Source organism: Thunnus albacares, chromosome 4 (assembly GCF_914725855.1).
Source record: "Thunnus albacares chromosome 4, fThuAlb1.1, whole genome shotgun sequence".
Taxonomy (NCBI): domain Eukaryota; kingdom Metazoa; phylum Chordata; class Actinopteri; order Scombriformes; family Scombridae; genus Thunnus; species Thunnus albacares.
In genome coordinates this window covers 4,323,616-4,350,261 of record NC_058109.1, presented here as the reverse complement: position 1 = coordinate 4,350,261, position 26,646 = coordinate 4,323,616, and the positions used below count along the sequence as shown (strand labels likewise).

Sequence of the window (26,646 nt, the reverse complement as noted above, 5' to 3'; positions counted from 1 at the left end):
CTGCAATATTATGCTGCAATAAGTGCGTGGGGGCCCCACGCAGTTTCCTGATGGTACAGTCCTCCCCTGTGCTTCATTGCAGTCTATGACCTCATCTGCCCTGACTTCGCTTTGTCAGAATTTAGGTTTGTCCCTCGGAGGCACCAGTAGAAGCTCTTCCGGTAGCTGCACAGTCTGTTAGCGCTTTCTGTGAAGGTCGTGAGTCCAACCCGTGAGTATTTCCTCATCCTGAACTGTTTAAACGGGCTCGTCGAACTGTGTGAACTAATTTATAGCGTTTGAACTGTTAAATGAATAGCAGCTTCTGGGTTTTAACGAATTTCGTAGAAAATCGCCATTTTCTTCCAATATCTCTGCCTGGTCAGCCGTTAGCTGACGTTAGCTTAGCATGTAATGCTAACCGGCGCTCGGTACACGTATCTGACTAATAAGTGTAACATGTTCCGTTAACTACACAGAACAACATCTTCCATATAAAGCTTTTGTTAATGTTTTTATAGAAGAGAAAAACTATCATAATCCGCATAGAGGAAGCCTGTACGTCCATATCTTATATATAACGTAGGGGTGTCATTTCCTTTTTGTCAATATTTGCAAGCATTCTTCTAAAAATCCTTAATAATGTGTAACGTTACATAAAATAATGTGAGATAGCTCAGTTTAAACCAGGACACACAATGTTACGCTCCTGCAAAGGTCACACGGTGGTTTCAGTTCTGGCAGCCGACCAGACTTCAGGGACACAATGACGGACAGAGAAGAAATATTCATTCATTCGTTTTCTCTAATCTTTGATTTTTGGTGAAATATTGGATCATTTGAACATTTATTGAAATGAAAGCATGTGAGAAGTTTAGAGGGAAAAATCACTATTTGGTGGAGCTGTTAACAACTCAGACATGTGTAATGTGACCCCGACTACACACTGCTTTTTGTAAGACGTTAAAAGAAAAAAGGTTGGAAACCACTGGTAGTAAGTAAAGTACAAGTGCCTCAAAATGTACATAAGTACAGTACTTGAATAAATGTATTTAGTTATTTTCCACCACTGATGATCATACCTGCAGTTATCAATATTTTCTCACAAACATGAGTCATGCCTATTACACGATCCTCTAAATGTGTGAAGGAAGTGGAACAAAAGAAAAGTCACTATTTTGAGAGAATTTCATTTCAAGGTCATAGATGTTAATTTACCTTTGGGTCAGAATCTAAGCTACTTTTTCACAAACTGTATTTTATTAGCTGTTACCAAATATGGAGCCTCAGTAGTATTTAAAGGGTAGGGTCTCAATTTTTTAATCTGTCTTAAAACAGCAGTCAGGAGCCCAGATGAACATTGAAACATGTTTTTGTTGTAATCATTCCTCCAGTGTATCTGAAGCTAATATAAAGCTTCAGCGTCCAAATGAGTCAAATCAAGTAGATATCTTTCAGCGTTAGTCTTTTTAGTGTCAAAGTTCCTCTTTTTCTTACTATACTTCCACCGCAGCCTAACAGGGAAACACTGTCCGAGGAAACATAAAGAGGGAATTTGATGCTAAAAAGACTGTAAATTTGTCAGATATCCACTTGATATGACTAACTCAGACTGCTGAAGCCTCGTATAAGCTTCACATCTACATTTAAATGCATTTTTACACTAAATGACTGTGGATTTTGTCCTCCATCACTTACATTGAAAGCACATTTGAAGGGGATCTTTTAATAGCCAGTATGAACAGAAGGAATGATTACAGCGCGGAAATAAAATTGCGAACCTGTCCATTAAATGGATTCACAGATTTTAATAGTTGTTAACCAAAACTTGTGACTCTTTAATACTCAAGTTGTGTCATAAATTTTGATCTCACTGATAGCAGAAAGTGTAATTTGTACGCAGCAGGTCTGTGGAGCACCTGACCTGTCAATATGTTGGTGGTGTTTATTATAATATATTATTTAATGGTGTTTTTTCTGGGATAATAGAGCTGAAATTCCTGATACATCCAAGACCTTATCGTCAATAATATTGTATTCATTGATGAGTTCAGAAGATTATGTCACAGGATTTTTAATGGCTGACCACCTAAAAGCAGTGTTGCTATGGAGACCTTTCACGTTGTCTCTCCCTCCTCCCTTACTGTCAGCACTCTACTTTCTATTTTCTAATTTTTAAAAAAATATGCGCCATGATTATACTGGTAAATTGTAAAAGCAACTACTCATAAATTGACGGTCCGCTGTCACCTTGGTTTTGCCCAAATTCAAAGTTTTGTCATCTTCAGATATAGAATTCAATTTTAGACTTTAGATTCATTCAGTCAAGTTACATTTTGCAATTTGCATCAGAATGTAATTCAAGAAATGATCGTTGGCTCAGATGGCACAACTTTAAAGAGGCCGTTCACAACCACCGCTACCTGTAGTCTGCAAAATGAAATAATGTCATTTTATGATACCAACTTCTTATATGTGAAGATTTGCTGTTTTTCTTTATCATGTACGACAGTGACTTGAATATTTGAAGGTTTTGGACTGTTAGTCAGACAAAACAAGCAAATTGAAAACATCACTGTAGCCTCTGAGAAATCGTGAATGCAATTTTTTGTACTGTTTTTTTAACATTTCATAGACTAAATGATTAATCAAGCAGATAATTGGCAGATTAGTTGATAATGAATTGTTTGTATGACTCAGCTGGACTTTTGTCTTGACGTCTTGTTTCTGCAGGTGATCCAACATGTCTCTTGCAAAGCCTGCAATGAGGGGGCTGCTGGGAAAGCGCCTGAGGTTTCACCTGCCCATCGCTTTCACTCTGTCCTTGGTGGCTGCACTCGGGTTCAAGGTGAGAGCAGAGACACACAGCCGCAGTTATGACTGAAAAGATGCAGACATGATGGGAACACTTCACAGTTTTATTAATATTTAAGATCAGGATTTTGACCATTTTAAAAATCAGTGGACATGAGAAACAAAATAACACATTTTTGATGTTATGTCAGTTGTACTGTGAAGACAAAAATTAGGTATTGTGCCACGTGCCAGTTTATTAGTCCTGTTAAACAATCAGTGAAACAGTCCTTCAAAAAAAAAACCTCAGTGATCATTTTTGAGGCCATAATTAATGGTTGTGTTGGACATTATATAGAAAGATGTCGCTAATCTTTTGTCCACCTTATCAGCACTAACCAACTTCCTGAGGGAAACGCTGCTTTGCTTTTCTTTAAATTACCTCGTCAGAATCGTATCCTACAACCAGTTGTGGATCTTTGAAGCTTATTTAACATTTTCTCTTGTGACTGTCAGTAATATCTTTATCTTGTGAATAAAACAGACATGTCTTTTGTTCCCCACAGTACGGAGTGACAGAGCCCAGGAAACAGGCCTACGCTGACTTCTACAAGCAGTACGACGCTGTCAAAGACTTCAACGCCATGAGGGAAGCCGGCATCTTCGAGAGCGTGCGGCCCTCTGGGGAGTAAACCCACTGTGAGTCTTCCATCGACGGGGTTGGATTAATGGATAACCATAACCATTCAAGCATTAGAAAATACTTCTGAGATGAAACATTATTTCTTCATGACCAGAGCACCGTTTAAGTCCCAATAAAATGGACGTTAGAGCGTCTTTAGCTTCTGCTCCAGTGATATGAAATATTTGAGCGTTGTACAGTTACAAGAGGGATTTAAATCAAATCCTTCACATTTGATTGGGTCTTACAGAGTTGGGGGACTGTTGGCTTCACACACACCTTCCTCACCTGTTAGTTCAGGAGGAAGACAAGGGAGAGATGAATGAATTGGACCTCAGCAGTCACAGTGTTTTGGAAATGAAAACACAGTTTTTGCCCACTGATATCCAAACCCACATCTCTTCCTGTCTCTCTCCATATCGCTCTTTTAGCCACTACGACCCACAAAGGTTGACGTGTGGTGGTTTTATATGACCGATGTGGCTGCTACTCGCCCAAAGTCACATTTGATTGGGTGTGAGTGATGCAGGATGAGTCACCACAGTGTTTCCTCTGTATTCATTTAGCAGCAGTGCAAGAACATTACAACCACTGCAACAGAAAATGTTCAATCAAAATAAAGAATGTAATTTAGCCTTAATATTATCTAAAACTAAAGTGTAGTCCAGATGCTGACTACTTGATTATATAGTTATTAAAAACACTTTAAAACACTAGAGCCTCAACTTTAAACATAACTTGGACCCAAACTGTGACACATATGAGACAAAGCTTGAATTATTGCCCAAAGCACCACAGCTGTATTAAAATTACAAAAGAAACACTGCATCAAATATTTGAAACCATTTACAGGAAGAGAAAATGATTTTGATGTAAAAAAATAGTCTGATACTGATTTTTTTGGCATACATTTGGCAGATAACAAGTGATAAATGAACAATTAACACAGGGACACAGTATTAAATCTGGGAAAATGTATTTTGATTTCACTGGTACTTTAAGTCCCATTAAAGGAGCCCGTCCTCCCAAGTAAAATATAAATTCAGTCACCAAAGATGACCTTTAGTTATGTTTGAGTGATAAACGCCATCTAGTGGCCGTAGTAGTTATGACCTGGAGAAGTGATGCAGCTCAGCTGAAGTCTATATAAGGTGACTTCCTCATTAGGAGGAGGCAGGTTGGGCAGTGTTTACTGTTGCTATGACGACAAAGGTTGCCTAACTTTAAGGAAGTAGTAACAAGGTTTCAAGTGAATATTTTAACACAAACCTTGATCTTTTCCCTTAATCAAACCAAGTGGTTTTTTTGCCTAAACTTAACCAGACAGTGCAGGTACAAACAACCTATGTGTTAACCTAGTGTGTTAATCATGTTAGATACTGTAACTGGTCACAGTGACTCACAGGGTTTAAGGGTTTACCATTAAGAACCAGTACCTCATATGCAGTGCAGACAGACCATACAAGTAGAGTTACTCCAAGAAAGGACAAGCTCTTTAACTTTAAAATAATGTTTTAATATCTAATTGTGATTTTGTTTTTCTTGTTCCAGATTTTCTTCCCTGTCATTCATTCCCGCTCTGAAGATGACGTTCCTTCTTGCCCCCTTTGGATGTAATTAACTGATCAGATGTGAACGTCGCTATGCTGTTATGTTCCTCTGAAATAAACTATTCTATTAATGTGAGAGCCCTTTTGTCTTTTTTTACAGTGTTGCTGAGATAATTCACTCTGTCACATATGGTGTTTTGTTTTGGGGTTTTTTTTTACATCAATTTGATCTAGTTAGCACAGAAAAAAAAACCTTGTAATATTAAATTCACTACTATACATGTATGTTGTTGTACAATATGGACAGGTACCCAAAGTTCTAAAAATCTCTGGAGAAGAAGAGTATTAACATCTTTCTCTTCTGGGTTTAGTACATGTTGTAGGAAGAGGGACACAGCACTCACAATCAATATACTTTATATATTATCCTAATAGGATATGATATGACACAATATGCACCTTTGACTGTCACTCAAACTGCAGCGTTAAGAAGCTGCTGCCTACTAAACCTCACAAAGAGCGAAAGCAATGTTTTAACATCTGTTTTTTCTGGAGCTGTTTCACAACCATCTACATTTTAATATTTAAATCTTTGACAGCTGTCAGTAGCATTTCTTTTCAGAGAGGAAACACTGTAACTTCAATCCCCTTATTTTGCATTTATAAGCAGCATGTTAACAATTAAGAAATATTTTACGTGATTACAACTGTTTTAGCATATATTCATTATCTGTTTGTATACCAGCAAGATGCCCACAGGAGGAGATAATAGTAATTGACAAATACATTAATAAACACTCATATATGCTTACAACTACATCATAGCCTGTTATAAACATGAATTAACTGTTTATATGCTGCTTATAAATGTTAAATAGGGTGAATATGGCTAATAAAACACTGATTTTGTTTTTGATGTGGCAAAAATGACTCATAAACAAACATCCTCTGTGTTACATTACAAGAATAGAAATGTAATTGATAACTTATCTGCACACAATAAACAGAGGGCTGCTTCATGACTTCAAAGTACTGTTCTTGACACAAATCTGTTCTGATCGACCAAATTATATACATTTAGAAGATGTTACAAGGTCATATTTATTGGAATTTGCATGAGCTTTGTGTTTACATCATTATCTACTGTAGATTTATGAAGACTCATGTAAAAGATCTGATGTATCTATAAGAAGAAAACTTCAGCTTTCATTATGGGGCCAAATATTTTTGTTGGAGGGCCGGATTTGGCCCTCCGGCCACTATTTGCCTACCACCAGTGGTGGAAGAAGTAGACTCAGATCTTTTACTTCAGGAAAAGTAGTAATACAGCAATATATGTCCTGCATGAAAAATCCTAAACTAGTAAAAGTACATAAGTATTATGAGCTTGATGTAGTTAAAGTATTGCAGTAAAAGTAGTGGTTTGGTCCCTCTGACTGATATATTATTATATATGACATCATTAGATTATTAATAGTGAAGCATCAGTGTTAGAGCAGCATGTTACTGTTGTAGCTGCTGGAGGTGGAGCTAGTTTACACTACTTTATATACAGTTAGCTAGTTTAGTCCAGTGGTTCCCAACCTAGGGGTCGGGCCCCTCCAAAGGGTCAGCAGATAAATCTGAGGGGTCGTGAGATGATTAATGGGAGAGGAAAGAAGAAAAAACAAAGTTCTGATACACAAATCTGTTTTCAGTTTTTGGACTTTTTCTCTAATCTTTGATTTTTGCTGAAATATTGGATCATTTGAACATTTATTGAAATGAAAGCATGTGAGAAGTTTAGAGGGAAAAATCACTATTTGGTGGAGCTGTTAACAACTCATAGACATGTGAAATGTGACCCCGACTACACACTGCTTTTTGTAAGACGTCAAAAGCCAAAAAGGTTGGAAACCACTGGTTTCATCTTTAATTAACAATGTCTTGTATTTTAAAAGATTGTTATATTACCCATTGTGTCAAATCTTCATCTGAAAAGTAACTAAAGCTGTTAAATAAATGTAGTGGAGTAGAAAGTACAATATTTCCCTCTGAAACGTAGTGGAGTGGAAGTATAAAGTAGTATCACATGGAAATACTCACGTAAAGTACAAGTACCTCATAACTGTCCTGGCAGTACAGTACTTGAGTAAATGTACTCAGTTACTAGTCTACAGTACTCGGTGTATCTGTCGCCCCCTGCCGGTCCGGTACTGCGGTCTTTGTTCGGGACCGCCTTCCTGCCGTCTCTTCACTACTCTTCCTGGTTTGTTCAAGTGGATGTCACACAGCGTTTGTCTGCCAAACAAGTCCAAAGTTGTCCCGACACTGGAGGAGGATGAACCCGGCGGCGAGGACACGACAACCGGGCGACGTCTGATCAGTGTGTCAAGCTCGTTTTACAAAATGAGGAACAGACGTTATGTTTCCCGCGGCGGCGGTAGCGGGCTAGCTGCTAGCTGCTAACGGTCTGTTACTGTTAGCGTCGACTGTCTAGTTTGAGACGTTGCTCGGTCAAGTTTGACCACCGACGACTAGAAAAGTACCCCCCGAGAAAACACAGAAGAGGACAAACATGGAGAACAAGGACAAAGTACAGATGAGGAGTCACCCTCGCAGGTAACGTTATGCTAAAGAATGAAAACACACGGGGTTTAGATACCTGACATCCTCATTGATTCGACCTGTGCAGCCCGTCGATGGGCTGAGAATCTGCCAAATATCTTAGAGGGGATAATATTACATAACCGCCTGTCAGTGGAAACGAGTTGGCTTTAAAGAAAATTACAGTAAAACATCTCAACTTTCTGTTACCGGATGTCTTATTTAAATTATTTCGAGCCGCCTTCAATTAACGTTTTTTTTTTTTTTTTTTTTTTTTTTTGCAAAATTCTTGGTTCTCTGAATGAGAAGCAGTTTGTTTCAATATTAGTGAAATGCAGCTGATCTGAAGTTGAGGTTTGCCATGGCAACCGGAGCCTCAAGAAAATGTTTCTGTAATTACATTTAATTGCATTCGTTTCTTTTACCTGTTAACCTCATTGTTTTTATATTTTTATTTATATTAAGTAGCTGCTGTGGCATCTATCTATCTATCTATCCATCTATCTATCTATCTATCTATCTATCTATTTATTTATCTATCTATCTGTTAATCTATCTATCTATCTGTATCTATATATAGTAGCCTCTAAATGTCAAACAAACACACAGTTCCCATTTATATCTACAAATAAAACAGGCAAACAGAAAGAAAAAGGCAGTCAAAAAGAACAACCCCAGCATTTCAGAGTTTCTTTATATTCTGTTCACCGTCACTCCAATCCCTCTCTAAGACGTAGCACTCTTAATGTATGTCAGAAAATGTTGCCACATTTGTTTAGTTTAAACATTATTTACTCTTGTCATCATCCGTCATGACTTACAGCCGTTCCCACAGCGGCCACCTCCTTATAGAATTAACAGAGCGCCTGTGTTGTGTTTAATCCCAGGACTTGTCACTATCAAAGCCCCGCTGATCCAATTAATGCCTTCATTGGCTTTGTAAATCTGGGTTTAGCTGCTTTAATCTGGACATGTTTGATTAAATCAGATTAGAGCAGATGCAGTAATTCATGCTCATCGGTCATCAGGTGTGTGTATCTATAGAAACCCTTTTAAAATGGGCTTAAAAGCCTTTTTATTCAGGAATGTTTTTTCATCTGCTTTATGTTGTATATTTTTAACGCTGTGTAAGTGCAGTACCTATTAAGTGCATCGTTATTATTATTATTATTATTAGAAGAGCTGGGAGACACTCAGGTTTTTGAGGTGGGTTTCCATGGCGACAGGAGTCAGAGACATCAGCACAGGTTTTTAATAGCAGAAAAATTAAGCTGCTGGAAAGACTTATGATGTTTTGGTGAAGAATAATGAACACCAGTCCAAATCCCCAAAATATTAAAATTACTTGAAGACCATGAAGTGCAGCAAATTCTTATATTTGAGTACATTTGAGAACCTTGAACCATCAAATATAGAGCTGCAACCTACAACTGTCCAAAATCTAAAGATATCCTGTTTACTGTCATGTTTGACACAGAAAAACTTCAAACTCTCACATTCAAGAAGCTGCAACCAGCAAATCTGAAGCGTTTTTGCTTAAAAAAAATGAGTAAAACGATTATTCGCTCATCAAAGTAGTTGCCGATTAATCTTCTGTCCATAGATTGGTGGAATTAATCATTCATTAATCATTTTGTACTCCTGTATGTGACTGATTGCTAACTGTATTTCTGTTGTTCAGTAGGTAGTCAGCAAACAAGCTGAGTACAATTTAGAGATGTTTAATGCAAGACAGGAGTATAAATGTGGTATAATGACTTCAAAATCCTGTCGGTGGTTTCTTTAAATGTGTTAATTCTGCGGTTTAGGTTCATACTTCTACCTAAGATCCAAATAATTAGAATTAGAGCTGAAACAATCAGTCAGTTGATCTAATAGTCCATTTAATTGTCAAAGTTTTGCTTCTTGCAGCTTCTCTAAAGTGAGCTTCACCTGCTTATCTCTGTTCTACATGACAGGAAACTGGATGTCTTTGAGTTGTAAAGAGTTCATCAGACAAAAGAGGCAATTTGAAGACGTCAGCTGAGGCTCTGATGAATTATAATGCCATATTTGACATTTGACATTGAGTACTAAAAACAATTTATCAGTTAAGTTTAATAAATAGCATATTAATTAATAATAAAATCAGCATTAGTTGCTGCCCAAGTTAGAGATTCCCCCAGGAAATAGTTCAGCAGAAGCGGCAAGACCCTGACACGTCATCTCATGATCAGTTTAGTTAGTAGAGAACTAAACAGTAGTCATGCTCATTATATATATATATATGTGTGAAATAACACCTCTGCTCTTTTAACCTGAAGGTAAATGTTTATACATTTTTTACGATGGCAACGTGCTGTTAAAACCATGACAATTATTAATAGGCCACTGTGAACAAACTCAGTTGTTATACAAATAAAATAAATCAAATGTGTTGAAACTGGCCATTAAAGTAAGAATAAAACACACATGTCGGTAGACTTAAAGGTTAAAGGTGTAAAAAAAACACACATTGCATAAAAACTATCAGAAACCAATGAAGAGTTGTAATGGTGACGCTCGAAATAAGAAAAGAAAACTAAAAGACGAGCGGGGACACTTTCTGTTGGTTTATTGTTTTAGAAAGTGATTTGTTTGTTCAGTTGAGCTGCTGTGTGTGTGTGTGTGTGTGTGTGTGTGTGTGTGTGTGTGTGTGTGTGTGTGTGTGTGAGAGAGAGACAGTAGGAACTGAAGAGTTCCTATTCTGTCCACTCATCAGGAGGATGCTGGTTAAACACACAGCAGCTCTCTTGTTATCATGTCCTCTCAGTCATCCAGCGTTTCCTCATGAAGTCGATGTAGTTTCCAGTTATTTTTATTGCAGCAGCGTTCCAGTGAAGCCTGTAAGTTTCACAGAATCATCTTCTAAAAATATAGAAAGTTCTTACAAATCGCTCTTCAACCGGAACAATTAGAAACGTATTAAAAATGAGGTCTTATCTTCGAAGAAGAACATTACAAGCAGCAGTCAGTACTGAATGTAGGCTGCATTCCTATCAAAAATAGAAGTAGTTAAACAAGGAAAAGAACATTTTAATTTTAGTAATGTAAACATTTAGCACGTCCTGTACTTCTAGCCGCAGCGGATACACACATGAAACCGAAGAAGTTCACAGAGTCCACTTGAAAAGCAGATTATGGGCTGCTACGCTAGATGACCGTTTCAATGCTCAGCTCTCTGTGTTTTCTGCGGCTTGTGGCTTGAAGTCTATCTATACACTGGGCAGCCTGAATTGAACCAGAGAGGCTTAAAAGAAAGCTGCAGACTTATTGACAAATGAGCTCTGTTATGAGCTCACCATGTGACAAACAAGAAAAGTCTGTTTCAGAGACTCAGAAGATTAAAAAAAGAAGTTTAAACTAAGTTTTTTCTGTTCCTGCAGGACTGAGTAAAGACTCGCTGCCCTCGTTTTTTGTGGTTTAAGTTTTTATTTCTTCAAGAGTACAATGTTTAACATCTGGAGATATTAAAGTGTCAGAATCAGAAGGGCAGCTGTAACAAGCTCCCATCTCTTTCTATTACTCAACAGGAAATTGATTGATTGATTGATTGAGTTTATTTGCCCCAAAGGTCAGATGTCACTGCTGTTTTAATGCTCCTGCAGCACTGGAACAAACCTGCTCTTATGTAAACATTCAAATCAACCTCATGTTAATACTCACTCATGACCTAACACAGTGCATCTCTCCAAATAAAGCTGGGATATATTGATTTAATCTCAATATTGCGAGATGACATCATAATATCTTGATTACAGAAATGTGACAATTCAAAGATTTATTATCCTAGTCACAACGTCCAAATGGGCAAAACTGTCCAAATTAGTTCTGTATATGAGAAACATTGATAAAGTAGATTAAATATTGTACATAAGCACCAATAGATACATGCAAGTCTTTGTGATACAGACTTCTGAATGGAAATCAGACAGTTGATGCTCCAAATATGTGAGAGTGGAGCAGCAGTAAAGCTTTGCGTCTTTGATTTAACTTAATTTGATGTTTCCATCTGTCTTCTTGTAGTTTCCCTTTAGAAAGGCTTGTCACAAACTGCATCCAAGACATGTTTGGATCTATTTTTGCTTGTGCACTGAGACTATTTTTGTCTCTTGGCTTGTGAGACATCTGGAGAAGTTTTTGTAGGAGGGAACAAAAGGTGATCAGCGACACACAAGAGGAGGATGAACTAAATATTCTGCCTGGTTCTGATTTTTAACCAATAAACGCATGAAGACTCTGTAGAAACAAGAATAAATGGTGGTGATACTGTTTAACTCCTCATTACTGTCTAAAATATTGACATTCTGAGATGTTTTTTACTAGGGCTGTAGTCTCCTGGTCGATTAGTTGGTTGATATGCTCTCGTCCGACTAAATTCTCATTGATCGAATAATCTCTGTGTTATTTTCATAAGGAGAAAAGTGCTACATCAACAGCTTTCCAGGATTAATCCATTATTTCCTGTGGCGGGAGGGACAGACTAACAAATTACCTGTGAAAACGACGGGGGTGTATTCAAAACACCCCCGTTGTTTTCACAACTTTGAACTCGCCCAACCTAACGGAGACTGCTGGGTCTAACTGTACTCAACGTTTACTGAGTGTTTACTGAACGTATTGAATGTTTACTGAGCGTTTCTCCTGTAATATTATTAACGAACCCCCGCCAGGCCAAAAGATAGTTCTTAATGCCAAAAATAACGCTAAATATTGGTAGCGTAACTCCGTTTAGGAATAGGGCAGTGCTTAGTATGTTTGCGTGGCGAGCGGGAAAAGGCGGCAGAGAAGTGACGGAGGATGCGAGCGGGGCAGAGGAAAAGGTTAGCGGTAAGTTCTGTCTGGCAATAAATGTACAGTACAGACTTAGCAACAATAGGTTAGCCTAACCTGAAGAGGCAAAACGGAGTTTGTGAGTTCACTGTGCACTCTGTTCCGTTACACCCCCCCAAACCTACCCGCAACTAATCGATTAGTTGAAGATTATGTACGATTTCAGTCGACCAAGTTTTTCTTTGGTTGACTACAGCCCTATTTTTTACTGTGCAACAGTGCAGCAACTGATGATTATTTTCATTACCAGTTCCTACACCGATCATTTAATCAGTTAATCATTTAGTTAACTCCATAAAAATGCCATTTACAATATCATCAACCACATGCTGATGTCTTTAATTAGCTTTTTTTGTCTGACCAACAGTCTTAAACCTAAAGACATTCAATTTATTGTCGTATATGATGAAGAACAGCAGAAAAATCCTCTCATTTGAGAAGTTAAAGTATTTATTTGCCTGAAAAATGACTTAAACAATAAATCAAAATAATTGCTTTTATTTTCTGTTAATAGATTACTCAACTAACTGTTGCAGCTCTACTGTGTAATGGACAAAATCATTATAAATGTGCAGTAACAAGTGAATCACTTGTGACTGAAAACTTTTAGTAGTTTATGTCACACAGATAGTGGAAGGTGATAGCGAAAGGAATAAGCGGTTATCTGAAACTTTTTACAGTGAAAAGTTTCACCTTAACTCTTTCAGTCTCTTTTTCTTTTCTCATCTGCATGCAGCCACCGCCTTCAACATTTCATATCCGTCTCTTGATTGTCATTACAGGCAGTTTAAGAAGCTGAGCGAGGACAGCCTCACCAAGCAGCCAGAGGAAGTCTTTGATGTCCTGGAGAAGCTGGGTGAAGGGTGAGTCATTTAGTCGCACAGTCAGTCAGATGATGACACAGAAGCACAATCCCCCCCCCCCCCCCGTCTCTCCATCTGTCTCATCTCCTCTCCCTCCCATGGCCGTTATGACATATATAGCTAATTCAATGGGAGTTTTTCCTAGTAAGAGTTGCAAAAATATAATGGTGGACATCTGAAGTTGGTGCAAAGGTGACATCATTTGTCCAAGGATGAATGACAGTGTGGATGTCTATTAAATGTTAAAGTTGCTATTTATAATTTTAAGGATTTTTACATATCTTAAATTTGTTTTTGACTAGTATAACAAAAGTTGTAGATATCTTGAAACACAATTTCTACCACTAAGAATGTTATTAATTACCATTCTGACTAGTGAGAATACAGTTTTGACTGGGAGAAATGCTATTATAGATATTTCAAATGATAAGGGCGCGCTTCGATTCAGTGTTAAAACATCTCGCCGTACCCTCCCTGAGCCATCAATGCTACTCCTCCCTTCTCTGGTGCCCATCAACATAAACATTGCCTCTTCATATCCTGTTTCTCAACGCACTTCCTGTTCTGAGCGAGGCTGATTGACGCTATTTGTGTGTGAGTGTGTGTGTGCGTGTGTGTGTTAGAGCTGACACCGTCATTTTTCAACACTATTTAATGACCCTCCAGTTTAAAGAAACATACTCTGTAAAACTCTTCTATGGTTTCTTTCTGCAACATAAGCTAAGCTGTTAATCACATTAATATCCACGTAACAGTTAAAGTTGTTTATTGGAGCCTTTGCACGTTTCCTTCCGTTTTAGTTCACTTTGGCAGGTGAGAACAAACAAAAAAAAAACGTGTGAAAATGACCAAAGCCAAGTTGTGAGAAAATGACAAGAGAATAATCCAAACCAGCGACAGGAAAGGACACTTAAAGTGACAGATGTTGACGGCTGATAACCTTTAGTTCCTCATGCTTTAAAAGCTCAACATGACATAAAGGTTTGGACTCCTGATCCTGATTTACTTTAAGTCTCTTTATTAGAATAATTATTGGTTTGAGTCAGTTTGAATCATACAAGCCTAGTTTAGTGAATGAAAATGTAATAAATGTAATTTTAGTTATGCTTTTTTTTTTTTTTTTTTTTTTTTTTTTTTTTTTTTTTTTTTTTTTTTTTTTAGAATTATGTGTGTCAATGCAGTGAGGTGGGGACATTAAAATGTAGCAAACCTGCTGTTTAGTAAATGTGGTTCACTTGAGACCAACTTAAAGACCTCTCAGTCCACTCAAACATGTGTTTCCTACTCGTTACACTGGTTGGATGTTTGTTTTCACATTCATTCATCTGTTGAAAGTGGAAAGTTCGTGGCAAAAAGTTTGCAAAACTGACAAAAACCACACGTGCGGAGAAGAGAGAGAAGCGAGGGGTTTGAGTTTGTCTCTCTAGCTCTCTTTTTTTTTTTTTCATTCTTTACACAACCGTTTCTTTCAGTTTGAACATGAACAACCCAGTGCAGTATATTTAAACAATATCACCTCTCTCCTCTCCTCTACGGTGGTCTGTGGCCTGTTAGGAACTACGTCGTACTTCCTTTTGAACATAACCAAACCCTTTTTGGTCACATGTGACGCAAACAGGCAACACAGCATGTTTAAAGCTCTGTCTTTGTGTGTCTCTGCAGGTCTTATGGCTGTGTGTTTAAAGCCCATTATAAAGAGACGGGGGAGATTGTAGCCATCAAACAAGTTCCTGTGGAGTCTGATCTTCAGGAGATCATCAAGGAAATCTCCATCATGCAGCAGTGTAACAGGTACTTGTATTGTATGTGATCTTAATTTTGACAAAAACCCATAAAAACAGCTTTACTGGTGTGACCTAAAGCTTACCAGTCATTAGTTTTTACATTACATTATTAAAGTATGCTTTATTTTATGAAATCTAGGATACTTTACAATCATTTCTTCCATCTGACTAACAATAAGTGCATTATTAGTGGAAACTGGAATCAGAAACAGTGTGTATCAGGTTTTTTTGGGGGGGTTTCCCATCAGCTACAAACACACTCAACTGCTGCTGCCATAAAATGTATAACAGTGTCATTGCTATATGGTAAAAGTACCAAAGAAAGTTATTTGTGATGAAACTGTTTTGGTTTTTTTTACAGTCTACAGTGTGATACTGCAGCTGTGGGTTCATGTAGGAGTTACACGTTTCTGCATTTGTTATGCAGACATATTCAAACAGACAGTTTGGTTTCCTGAGCTTTCAGTTTTACTTTAGAGGTCATCATTGTGTTCACATAGTGCTGTGAGTGTTCATGTGTTTTTAATGTTATTTCTTACAAATGACCTGTGTGTAGGTCTGTGATGGCAGCAGCTTCACTCATGTTTACTAAGGAGTCAGCTGGTACATTTTTATGTGTTAGGTGGTTTTCCTGATAGCTTCTCCTCCTCCTGATGGGGATTTTAAAAGTTAGCTTGAAACATTAAACATGCCTCAGTTTGTTGTTCCGTGTGACATGTACAGCAGAACATTTATATCTATTATACAAGGACTCGTGAAAGAAGTAAAATGTTAAATATAATTTATGTTTGAATATATTTTGACTCCATTAGGAACTAAATTTGAACCAATTCAGAGTGAATTTCACTTAAATGCATCATAGAGAAGCTCATATTATCATGAATGACAACATGGTGGCAGAAAGGTTGAGAACGCTCTGTTGTGAAAGCGGCTATAATCAATATTTCTTATAATAACAATGTCTGAGCTGTCAGTGTGTAATGTGTTGGTTGTGGCTCGTAGTGATGAACCTACAGAGAATTATCAGCCACTCTGCAGCTCCTCTCAGCTTTACGGAGCTTTATAGTGAGTTTCAGCTCATTGTTTATCTGTCCGGCTGCAACTTTACTGTTTTGGTTCACTCTCAGCGCTCTCATAGCGTCGTTTTCAGTCACAGCAGGCAGCTGTTTTTAGAGAAGAAGCTCTAAAAAGACTAGCTGGTGAACATAGTGGAGCATTTAGCAGCTGAAGAGCCAGATATTTCCCTCAGGAGTTGGTGGAGAACAAAAACAGAGCTAAAAGAGAGTGAATATTGGACTTAGATTCACCAGGTGGACAGAAACATGACTCCAAATGAATGATAATGTTGCTATCAGTTGATGCAGCAACAGAAATACTTTGAATTTTAAAGTGGCTGAAATAAATAAAGTGACAAAAACATTTCTGTGTTCAGTCCCCATGTGGTGCGGTACTATGGCAGCTACTTCAAAAACAGCGATCTGTGGATCGTCATGGAATATTGTGGAGCCGGATCAGTGTTAGATATCATCCGAATACGCAGCAAGACGGTAACGTAACACTCAAACACACTCATATACGCACAGTTTGTATAGCGTAAACCTCCTGTAAGTGTGTTTTGATGTATCTGCATGCATGAAGTCACAAAGAGAGGGAGACAGACACTCGACCGCAGCACACTCTACATGATTTTGAGTGCCGTGACTAATGTATCTCTCTTCCTTCTCTACATGTGTGATTCAGCTAACAGAGGAGGAGATAGCTGCCATCGTGCAGTCTACCTTAAAGGGTCTGGAGTATCTTCACTTCATGAGGAAAATCCACAGAGACATCAAAGCAGGCAACATCCTGCTGAACTCAGAGGGTCAGGCCAAACTGGCCGACTTTGGAGTTGCTGGACAACTCACAGTAAGGAAAAAAATATAATGTATATGTTTGTATTTTTGTGTAATAAGCCTAATGGGAGAGAGCAAATAGGCACATCAAAGTGTTCTTTATGGATTACATCTAACTAATAGACCTGATAGAGCTGTCTAGTTTTTGCAATCTTAAGATAAACTAATTTACTATGAATTCTGGGGAAATTAAGACTATTAAACTAAAAAAACATGGCTGACTGAAATGATAATATGTCTGTCAACCAATCAGCTCACTTTCACTCCAGCAGAAAATGTTTGCATTCAATAGTTAAAAGGACATCTTACTGGGAAATATCAGCAGAGAGTGTAAAGGTCAGTTTAAGGTAGATTAGAACAAGTTCTTGCAACATGTTGTCCGACCACGTCAGAAATCAGATGTGTTCATAGTTGGTCTGAACGGCTCTGAACGGAGATAAAGGTACATATTTTCAGACATATTTTCAGTGCAGTCATAGTTTTGCACTTTGTTGTTTATATGTAAAGTGACAGAAACAGTTGTGTAATGAAAGAAAAAGGAGAGCTATAGAGGCTGAAACCCTGACTTCTTTCTCACCTCCCCACAATTGGCCAATAACCGCGGGAAGTTGGTGTGAAATATCAGCTGATCTGTTTCGTAAAGTTACAGAAATGGCTGCTCACAGCCCCTGAAGTCAGAATGGTGAGGGAGGGGAGGGTGGGGGAGGGTTAATGGGAATTTCTATTGTCTGACAAGCATGTCTGAAGGATTAAACAGCCACCTTAACAATGATAAAAACTTCCAGTGGCAGTGCTGATGGGGTACTGTGGGCTCAGTACTTCTGCTAATTTGTCTGGATCAGGATGGTTTCCTTCAGTAAATTAAAATAACTGATGATGTCTTTACTGTGATATTCAGTATCTCCAACAGTGACATCACACCTTCATAGCACAATAGTTTTAGAAATATTTGTATGGTGCAGCTGCTCATGCTACATAAATCAAACACCCATTTAGATCTGTAAAGATATTCTCTGTCCTTGTGTTCTTGAGATGCTCTTCGTCCCCTTGGCTTTGACAGTGTTAATCATTTTCTCTCCCTCCACCCCTCTACATCAGGACACCATGGCGAAGCGGAACACAGTCATCGGCACTCCGTTCTGGATGGCTCCGGAGGTCATACAGGAGATCGGCTACAACTGCGTGGCTGACATCTGGTCTCTGGGAATAACGGCTATAGAGATGGCTGAGGGGAAGCCGCCCTACGCCGACATACATCCCATGAGGGTGAGACAGCGTGAACAGTATCTGTGTGTATGTGTGAAAGAGTGTGTGTGTGTGAGTGTGTGAAGGTGAGAAATAAAGTGTTTGTAAAGAGGAAGTACTGTGTGAAAGAGTGTGTAGTTACATTAGAGCAGAGGTTTTCAAACTCTGGAGACACAAGGGAGTCCAAGGGGGGAGAGAAGAGAGCCGTGAGCCGTAATTTGCATCAAAACTTGTTCTCCTTTGAGTCACAACTCCATCAGAAGTCAAATCTGAACAAACAAGACACATATTTTTAGATTCAGTGTGACTTGCACCTCCTGAGAATATCATCATCTCTGATAGGCAAGCTCTGAGCGTCTCTTATCTATGATTTATGGATTTATGGATGTTTATTCACGAGGCATGAGAATCATCACATTTTTTAGTTTTCTTCAGTATCGCAGTGATCCATCTGTACATCCATGAGTACGTTACAAACAGGAAGTGATAATATTTAACTCAGCATGCTTTTAATGGAGTCAATTTGACAAAATATAAACAAATGTATGCTAAAAACAAGTTTAAAAAAAAGTTGTAGCATGCAGCTAACTCACTGAATCCATAGCAACGCTTTATGTGTTAACATTCCCCCAAAGCATTATGGGAACTGTAGTTCTAAAACTGAGAGTATGAATATCCTCCAAATCGAAGTAAGACAAGGAACAAAGATAATAACAGGAGTGACAAAATCCATTAATATGTACTTTTATCATCTTTATGACATCACTAATTGTCAGTCTTATATTCCTGGAACACCAACACTCTCAACTCTCCATTCATGCACAGATATTTGCTATATGTTGAACAACAGTGGACATACAGACAAAAAACTTAAATTATCACTGTTTGAAATTGGCCCCGAGGGTCAGACTTTGAGAACCTGTGTGTTAGAGAGTCAGTTTGCTTTATGAAGACAGAAAGAGTGTTTGAATGAAATAGTTTGAGTGTGAGCAATCAACTAATTAAAGTATTATCAGCTAAGTTTATGTCTCTGCTTGCACACCTTCATCTTGAATTTACTGAATTGTGTTTCCTCTTCCAGGCCATCTTCATGATTCCCACCAACCCTCCCCCGACGTTTCGGAACCCAGATCAGTGGTCTCAACCGTTTAGAGACTTTGTCAGCCAGTGTTTAGTGAAAAACCCAGAAAACAGAGCGACGGCCACGCAGCTTCTACAGGTAACGATGTAATAACCCTGCTGCTGCTACTGATTTGACTATTTGGCAGCCTGTATTTGGTCAGAAATCGAGCCTTTATATTACCAAGGAAAATACAGGATTGAGTATTCTGCAGTAGCTGTGTTAATCGTATATTACACCATAATAATCTTAATTTGGCTATAACACGTTTACATGAATTGTAGTGAGAAAAGTTGCATTTTTAATGTGGTTAAGAGCCATTAAAATGAGTCAAAAGCAGCTTATAAAGAAAACAGAAAATGTGTCGGAAGCTGTCGACTTCTCTTGTCAGTTTAATCTTTCTCTCTCTTTCTTTGTCTTCCCTCCTTTCAGCATCCATTTATCAAGTCAGCCAAGTCCAGTTCCATCCTCAGGGCTTTAATCACAGATGCCATGGAGATCAAACTGAAGAGACAAGAGGAGGCAGAACAGCGAGAACAAGACGCAGAAGATGATGACAACTCGGTACAGACTTAAAGAATCTTAAAACAAAGACAATTGGGGAGTGGAGAAGTTATCCGAGGCTGTAGAAGCGTTCAAAGACGGAATTTGAGATGGTTGCTAAATTTTCTTTGAGCACTTTGATATTGATGACAAATGTTCTACAACCCTAAAACATCATCAACTTCTGTATTACATTCATTTACCTGATTTAACTTATAAAACAAGTAACTAGAACTTAAAAAGGCGGGAAACTTAACTGAAACTTAAACAAACGCTCATTTTAATGAAATTATATTGCAGTTTACAGGACAATTATTTCACTTCCCTTCTGCCTGTGCGTTTCAGGATGATGATGAGGTTGACCAGGGGACCATGGTGCGAGCGGGCACCGGCGACTCAGGAACCATCCGGGCCGCTGGTTCAAGTTCTCGAGGCAGTACGGCACGGACCATGATCCAACACGAGGACATGGGAACCTTGCAGTCACAGCTCGGCACCATGGTCATCAACCCTGAGGATGAGGATGAGGAAGAAGCTGGTACTATGAAAAGTAAGACCCTTTAAGAACACTCACATACAGTAGTGATGGATTAGGACTGAGCATTAAAGCAAAGGAATTTGAATTTTTGTTTTTACAAGATGTGTCGTGACTCCGTGTGGTTAGCTGGCTCCGGCTGACTCATAGTGAATTTATCAGTCACAACCACGAGAGTGATATACTGACAAAAGACACTGATCTGAGCTCTCAGTTTGTTTGTTTGTGAGGTATCATCTCTGGTTATGAGTCCAATGAACAGTGTGCAGATTCTACTTAGTTTAGTCTGTCCCTGCCTGCCGGGTAGCTAACACTAACTAGCTCTACTTGAAGCATCTGGCACTGACAGTCCATTGCAGTATGAGATAACATGTAGTTTTTGCAGGTGATGCAGGTCTCATGTTTTAATCTCCTTGCATTTCGCCCTGTCCTGTGATCAATCATGTACGATAAAAAGTGTCAGTCAGATATCAATCAACAAACAGAGATACTGTGGATCATCACGTCTGACAAAGACGATGAGGAATTGGCTCCCAGTTTACTGAAAACAGTGGAAGAGGAACCAGCTCATGAGGAACATGCTGTCACTATTGTAAAACAAAAAAAGTTACACCGTTGACACACACTAGAGTTATCACGCCAATTGTCATGACATTAGTCCTTCCTGATGGAGTGTAAAGCTTTCTTTGAATCTATGGTCAGAAAAAAATTACTGGTTATGTCTCAGATTTAATACTTAATCACCTTAATTACTAAGATTCACCCGTTCACTGTTCTGAGTTGCTCTCGTCATATCAAACAGGTGATGAAGACTTTGAGTTCAGTGAGTTTAAGCAGTTTAACAACAGTGTTTCCCCTCTATTCATTCTGCAGCACCACTGCTAAAATTTCACATGTTCATTCTATAAAGGACATCTACGTGAAAGCTACTGTTATAAGAGTAGCTTACCTCTGTTAAAGAATAGGACAGTGCGTAATGTGTGTGCGTAGTGAGCGTGTGGTTGAGCTAGCGGCAGAAAAGTGACGGTGAATGCGAGCGGCGCAGAAGGTTAACAGTTAGTAGTAAATGTACAGTGTGTCAGTTAATAAATGCTGCAGCTTCTCAAGAGCAAGAAAAGTCTCGTCTGTTGTTTCTCCAACTGCTGGAAGAGTGAAGGGTGTTAGCCGCGAAGCTAGCAACAATGGGTTAGCCTAACCTGACCAGGCTCACTTAAGGTGGACTGACCTTTAAGATGGACCAGCTACTCTCATGTTAGTGTCAATCTCAGCTGCTCTTGAACGGAGAACGGAGAGATGTCTGTCTGCTGAGACTCTTCCGAAACCCCCAGAGGAAACATTGAACAGTTCATACCTGTTTAACATCCTTGACATTAAATAATTTGGAAGTTCTTTAGGATAACACTTAATAAAAATAATAATCATTCTATGAATCAGCTGCATGTTCTCAGAATCATCAAACAGGTGCAGCTGTAGAGTTTCTTTTTGTATCCACTAGAGGGCGCAGCGTGACCATCACACTGACATACCTGTGAACTGGAGGATATCTGTGCACACTCGCATGTGTTTATGTGTATTATACAGTGTTATATATCTGTTCTCACTTATGGCAAAATGACGGTTTTCAGAATTGTAAAAAATCTCTACATCAGTGGTCATCAACTCCTGCCCTCAAAACCAACAATCTGCTGGTTTTCTGTTGCATAGAGAAGTTTTTATTTTGGGGTGGGGGGGGTCTCTTAGAGGCTGTGATGCACCACCAGGAACTTGCCCTCGATCATTTGATGATGTGTTTAATACCAGAGGTTAACTCAGGCAAGGTCTGTGGTAGCAGAGTTTACAGTACGAGTTGCAAAGTTTACCTTTAACAAATGAAGGAAAATTTGTGATGGTAAATATTTATAACTTAAAATTCTTTATCCCAGTGTTATTAGATTAACAGTGTATGTAGTATATCATCTATCCAGACTGTTGACAAGAACAAACACTGGAGGTTTTTTGCCTGCTTTTCATGATTTACATGTTGCTGTAACTTTTAATTGATCCGTCTAGTTTCATGTATTTTTCAGTGACCGATGCAAACGAGTGACCAGCTCACAATGGATTTTTGGCTTTAGAGGGCTGCAAAGGACGCACCTGTTGTGTCCTCAAATTTCAGGCATCTGTCACATTTCCTGGCTGTGTTCGGAGGAACCATTAGACCCGTCATGATGTGTTTGCAGACATCAGAAGAGTTGTCCCTGAGTAAGGACACAGCTGTGAATGAATTTAAACCTTGGAGGTGAATGCAATTACCGGGACAAACGGGCACTATATCAGGCTGGAGGAGCAACTTCTGTTGATAATTTGGTGGCCAGCAGATCCAACAAAATTATGTCATGGTCCCACTTAATACAATGAATGCATTACCCTCTGCTGGAGTGATTTTGAGTCATTTTTTGAGAGATAATGTTAGCGATGTATCAGTCTGTTTGGAGTCTCTTTTTTTATTGCAGTGTGGGAGTTGTAAGCGTTGGATGTATCGGGTACTTGGAAAGGAGTCGTAATGAGAGTTGGACTCAGTTCACTGGTGCTGGCAGTCTGTGGGTGCGTTTTATGTGTTTGTTTTTATACACAAAGAATTAACCCCAATGAGACACTAGAGCACATTAAGTTTGGATGTGTGTGTGTGTTTGCTCTGTGTGACTCCAGTAATGCGAACCCCTGAGCATTTAAACACTTGTTATACCTTCCTGATGTAAGCAAAGCTACTGTGGAAGTTATTGTCATAATATTACAGCTCCTGCACAACATCTAATGAGATTTATATTGAGGACATTGCAGTGTAGTAGCAGTAACATCCACCTACAGGAATCAGCAGCATTTGGATGGTGACTGGGGACTGAACGCAGTCATAGATAAGTGTAGTTAAAACACAGTGTAATGAGCCGCCTGCAGAGTAACAACGTACAGGTGGACTCAACACCGGCTGATTAATGATGTTGATTTAAACATACACACACAGGGCGTACAAGCAGAAGCAGAATGTACACACATACACCCACTTAATATACAACCACAGCATGAGACTTTAAGCTGAACACAGTAGACATGAACATGCAGACAGATGCATGCACACACATGCTGAGTCACCAGTTGAGGTCAAATATTTAACGTCTTGGGTTGAAGTTGTTCCATTCGACTTCTCTATTATAGCTTGTCATGTGCTTGTGGTTCTTACTTTTTCTTATAGCTATGCATTTATTTTTATGAATATTGAACATGGAGTGATGACACCTTCCGGCCAAACGCGTTGGTCTGAGCCATTTAATATTAATATAAATATATTAAGATAAGACTTTTCATTATTTTACCTCAGAACTCAGAGTGCTTTGCTGTCATCGTGGCCCTTGATTCCAAAGAACACCTTCGTCTGCAGAGTATGATTTTAGAAAACACTTTCACTTTTTGTTCACTAAGCACAGACAAACTTCAGATTGTTTTTTATTATTACTGATGATTTTCTTCAATACACCTTATCTACAATGAGAAGTATATTATTCATGATCTCCACCCAGTTACAGAAAAGTCCTGCACACCTGCAAAGCCGCCGTCCCACACTTAAACTCCTAGAACAACTGCATGTCAGGTGTCATGTTTTACCTGTAAGACTCACATTTTAATGCCTTTGATCATCATTTGTGATGTGAAAAAAATCACATTTACAGTAGGACTGCCCCCTAAAACTCTCAACTCTGGAATCGTTACCTTTTTTTTTTTTAGCCATGTCATTATACACTTGTTAACTTGTATTTTTTATTATTTGATTCTCATTTCTAAATGACCAAAATACATAAACATGATGAGAACAGAGAGAGGGAAGTCGGAAACGGAGGACAGCGTGACGACTGTTTTCTGCTCCAAGCTCTCAGCTCCGGTGTTAAATGCAGCAAAGTCAGCTAAATTCCTGTTTAAACAGACGTGTCCCGGCGTCTCTACGTCTCCTCCTCTAATCCAGTGTGATGAACTCTTCACCTGACAACGCTGTCAGCAGCCAGCAGGAGAGACGCTCCGTGCTGCACTTGGATTTTAACTGAACTAATACCATTATGCACACTTTTTAATTTCTCTGACTGTGGAAATCTGACACCTTCATATCATAAATGATGAACAACGGCATTAAAACATGAGTCTTACAGGTAAAACATGAGACTCATGTAGACTGGTATATCAGTTTAGTGCAGGGAGACATTAATATTTGTCATAGGATGCTGTATTGAATAAAGAAACAGACATGTATAATGTTATTTAGTATGAAGGCCTATAAGAATGAAATATATGTAACAAGATAAATATAAATATAGATGAGAATACGCCTCATATTCTCATGCTGACTCTAGAGTCGACTGAATATCCGGAGTCGGGGACAGCCCTGATTTATAGTAGGGCTGTAGTCAACCGAAGGAAATCTTGGTCGACTGAAATCGTACATAATCTTCAACTAATCGATTTCAGTAAACGTTGAGTACAGTTAGACCCAGCAGTCTCCATTAGGTTGGGCGAGTTCAAACTTGTGAAAACACAAGTAATCACAGGTAATTTGTTAGTGTGTCCCTCCTGCCACAGGAAATAATGGATTAATCTTGGAAAGCTGTTGATGTAGCACTTTTCTCCTTATGAAAATAACACAGAGATTATTCGACCAATGAGAATTCAGTCAGACAAGAGCATATCGACCAGTCGACCAGCAGACTACAGCCCTAATTTATAGACAGTAAGACAACCAGAAAGTGTGTTTCCTGGTCGTAGTTCAGTTTTAACCACAGAGTGTCTTTCCTGTCGGCTGCTGAACAGTAGATTCAAATGTCGTTTAGCCGACTTTGCTAACCTTCAGCACCGGTGCTGAAAGCTGCCAACAGAAACCAGTCAGGTTGCTCTATGTCGCTCTAATCTCTGTTAACCTTCTCTATTTTAATTACAGTTTTGTATTTTGGTGATTTAGAGACTTGGTTGTAAAATTTTATAGTCTACCGTGCTATAATGACGCAGCTAAAAAAAAAAAAAAAAAAGCGATTCGACTTCTTAACTAATGATTCAACATTAGGGGTCAGACTTTGTGACAACTTATAAATCTGTGACACACATACTCATAAATACACACACACACACTGTCTCCGGTCTGATGTCCTATTATTGAGTTAGTATAGATCTCCACTGCTGGCAGGATCAACCGCATTAACACAGGAACATTTAGACTTCATAATTACATTAGTACTCCCAATATCCTTCAGTTGTGTGTTTTGTGTGAGTGTGAGTGTGTGTATCTCTGTTGTGTCCTTTAATGCCTGTGCTCTTGAGGATTTGTCTGTGTGTGTGTGTCCCAAGCTAATGACCACAGTCTGATGCTGAAGGGGCCCTGAGGATCGAGATAAGATATTAGATGAGATATTGATCCTCCCAAACGGTACTGAATAATAAAAAGCCTTTTAATTTACACTGATTAGCCACCAACCTTCACTGACTAGAAACCTCTCTGTCATTCTCGTCTCTTATTGTCCTCTGCATTGTGCACAGTGACTCATTCACAATCAGGGTGGATTTATTAATAAACTAATGTGACCATCAGATCTAAGAATCCACCCAAAAATCTCTTTATCTTTGTTAAAGATGGATGCTTCAATGATTAGTTGATTGAAAGACAATGGATCAGCGACTATTTTGATAATCAGTCAATCGTTTAAGTCATTTATCAAGCAAAAAAAGCTAAATATTTATATGATGCTTCCAGCTTCTAAAATTGGGGAATTAGCTGCTTTTCTTTTTCTTACAGTAAGATTTATTGTTGGGTTTTGGATTGTAGCTCAAAGAAAACAAGCATCAACTTGATGACCTTGTGCTTTAGAAATGTTTTATAGAACAAATGATTAATGGAGAAAATAATAGGCAGAATAATTAATAATGAAAATATTTGTTAGTTGCAGCCCAAAAGAGAAAATCAAATGTTATTACGGGCCTGTTTAGTTTTTAGGATTTTTTTTATGTAGGTATTTCTAGCAGCTGCAATAGAGTTTATTTAGATAAATATTTTGATTTATCGGAAAAAAAAAAAAAAAGGTTAAAGGTCTGTTTTGATGTCAGTCTGTCAGAATCTTAAAGTAAGGGCTTCTTAATGGAGCTGCTGTTTGGTTTACTGATGTTCAACAGTTGTGTTTGGGTCAGTCGTAGATGAATCAGAGATAGAAGTATG

At 38.5% G+C, this 26,646-nt stretch overlaps 2 protein-coding genes across 2 annotated transcripts in view; both read left to right on the top strand.

The window, feature by feature from the left end:
• Positions 1-98: 98 nt before the first annotated feature.
• Positions 99-5,140, top strand: LOC122981458 (cytochrome c oxidase subunit 6C-1). Its single transcript, XM_044350206.1, has 4 exons — positions 99-211; positions 2,713-2,827; positions 3,339-3,471; positions 5,006-5,140. Exons 2-3 carry the CDS (start codon positions 2,723-2,725, stop codon positions 3,462-3,464), a joined length of 231 nt encoding a protein of 76 aa, XP_044206141.1. The 5' UTR covers positions 99-211; positions 2,713-2,722; the 3' UTR covers positions 3,465-3,471; positions 5,006-5,140.
• Positions 5,141-7,202: 2,062 nt separating this feature from the next.
• Positions 7,203-26,646, top strand: part of LOC122980744 (serine/threonine-protein kinase 4-like) — a 43,663-nt gene continuing 24,219 nt past the window's right edge. Inside the window, exons 1-9 of the mRNA XM_044349050.1 lie at positions 7,203-7,605; positions 13,224-13,304; positions 14,967-15,095; positions 16,521-16,635; positions 16,829-16,993; positions 18,079-18,246; positions 19,307-19,444; positions 19,778-19,909; positions 20,234-20,438. Of these exons, the coding sequence (XP_044204985.1) occupies positions 7,562-7,605; positions 13,224-13,304; positions 14,967-15,095; positions 16,521-16,635; positions 16,829-16,993; positions 18,079-18,246; positions 19,307-19,444; positions 19,778-19,909; positions 20,234-20,438 (1,177 nt within the window). The 5' untranslated portion in view covers positions 7,203-7,561. The remainder of the gene's footprint in view (positions 7,606-13,223; positions 13,305-14,966; positions 15,096-16,520; positions 16,636-16,828; positions 16,994-18,078; positions 18,247-19,306; positions 19,445-19,777; positions 19,910-20,233; positions 20,439-26,646) is intronic.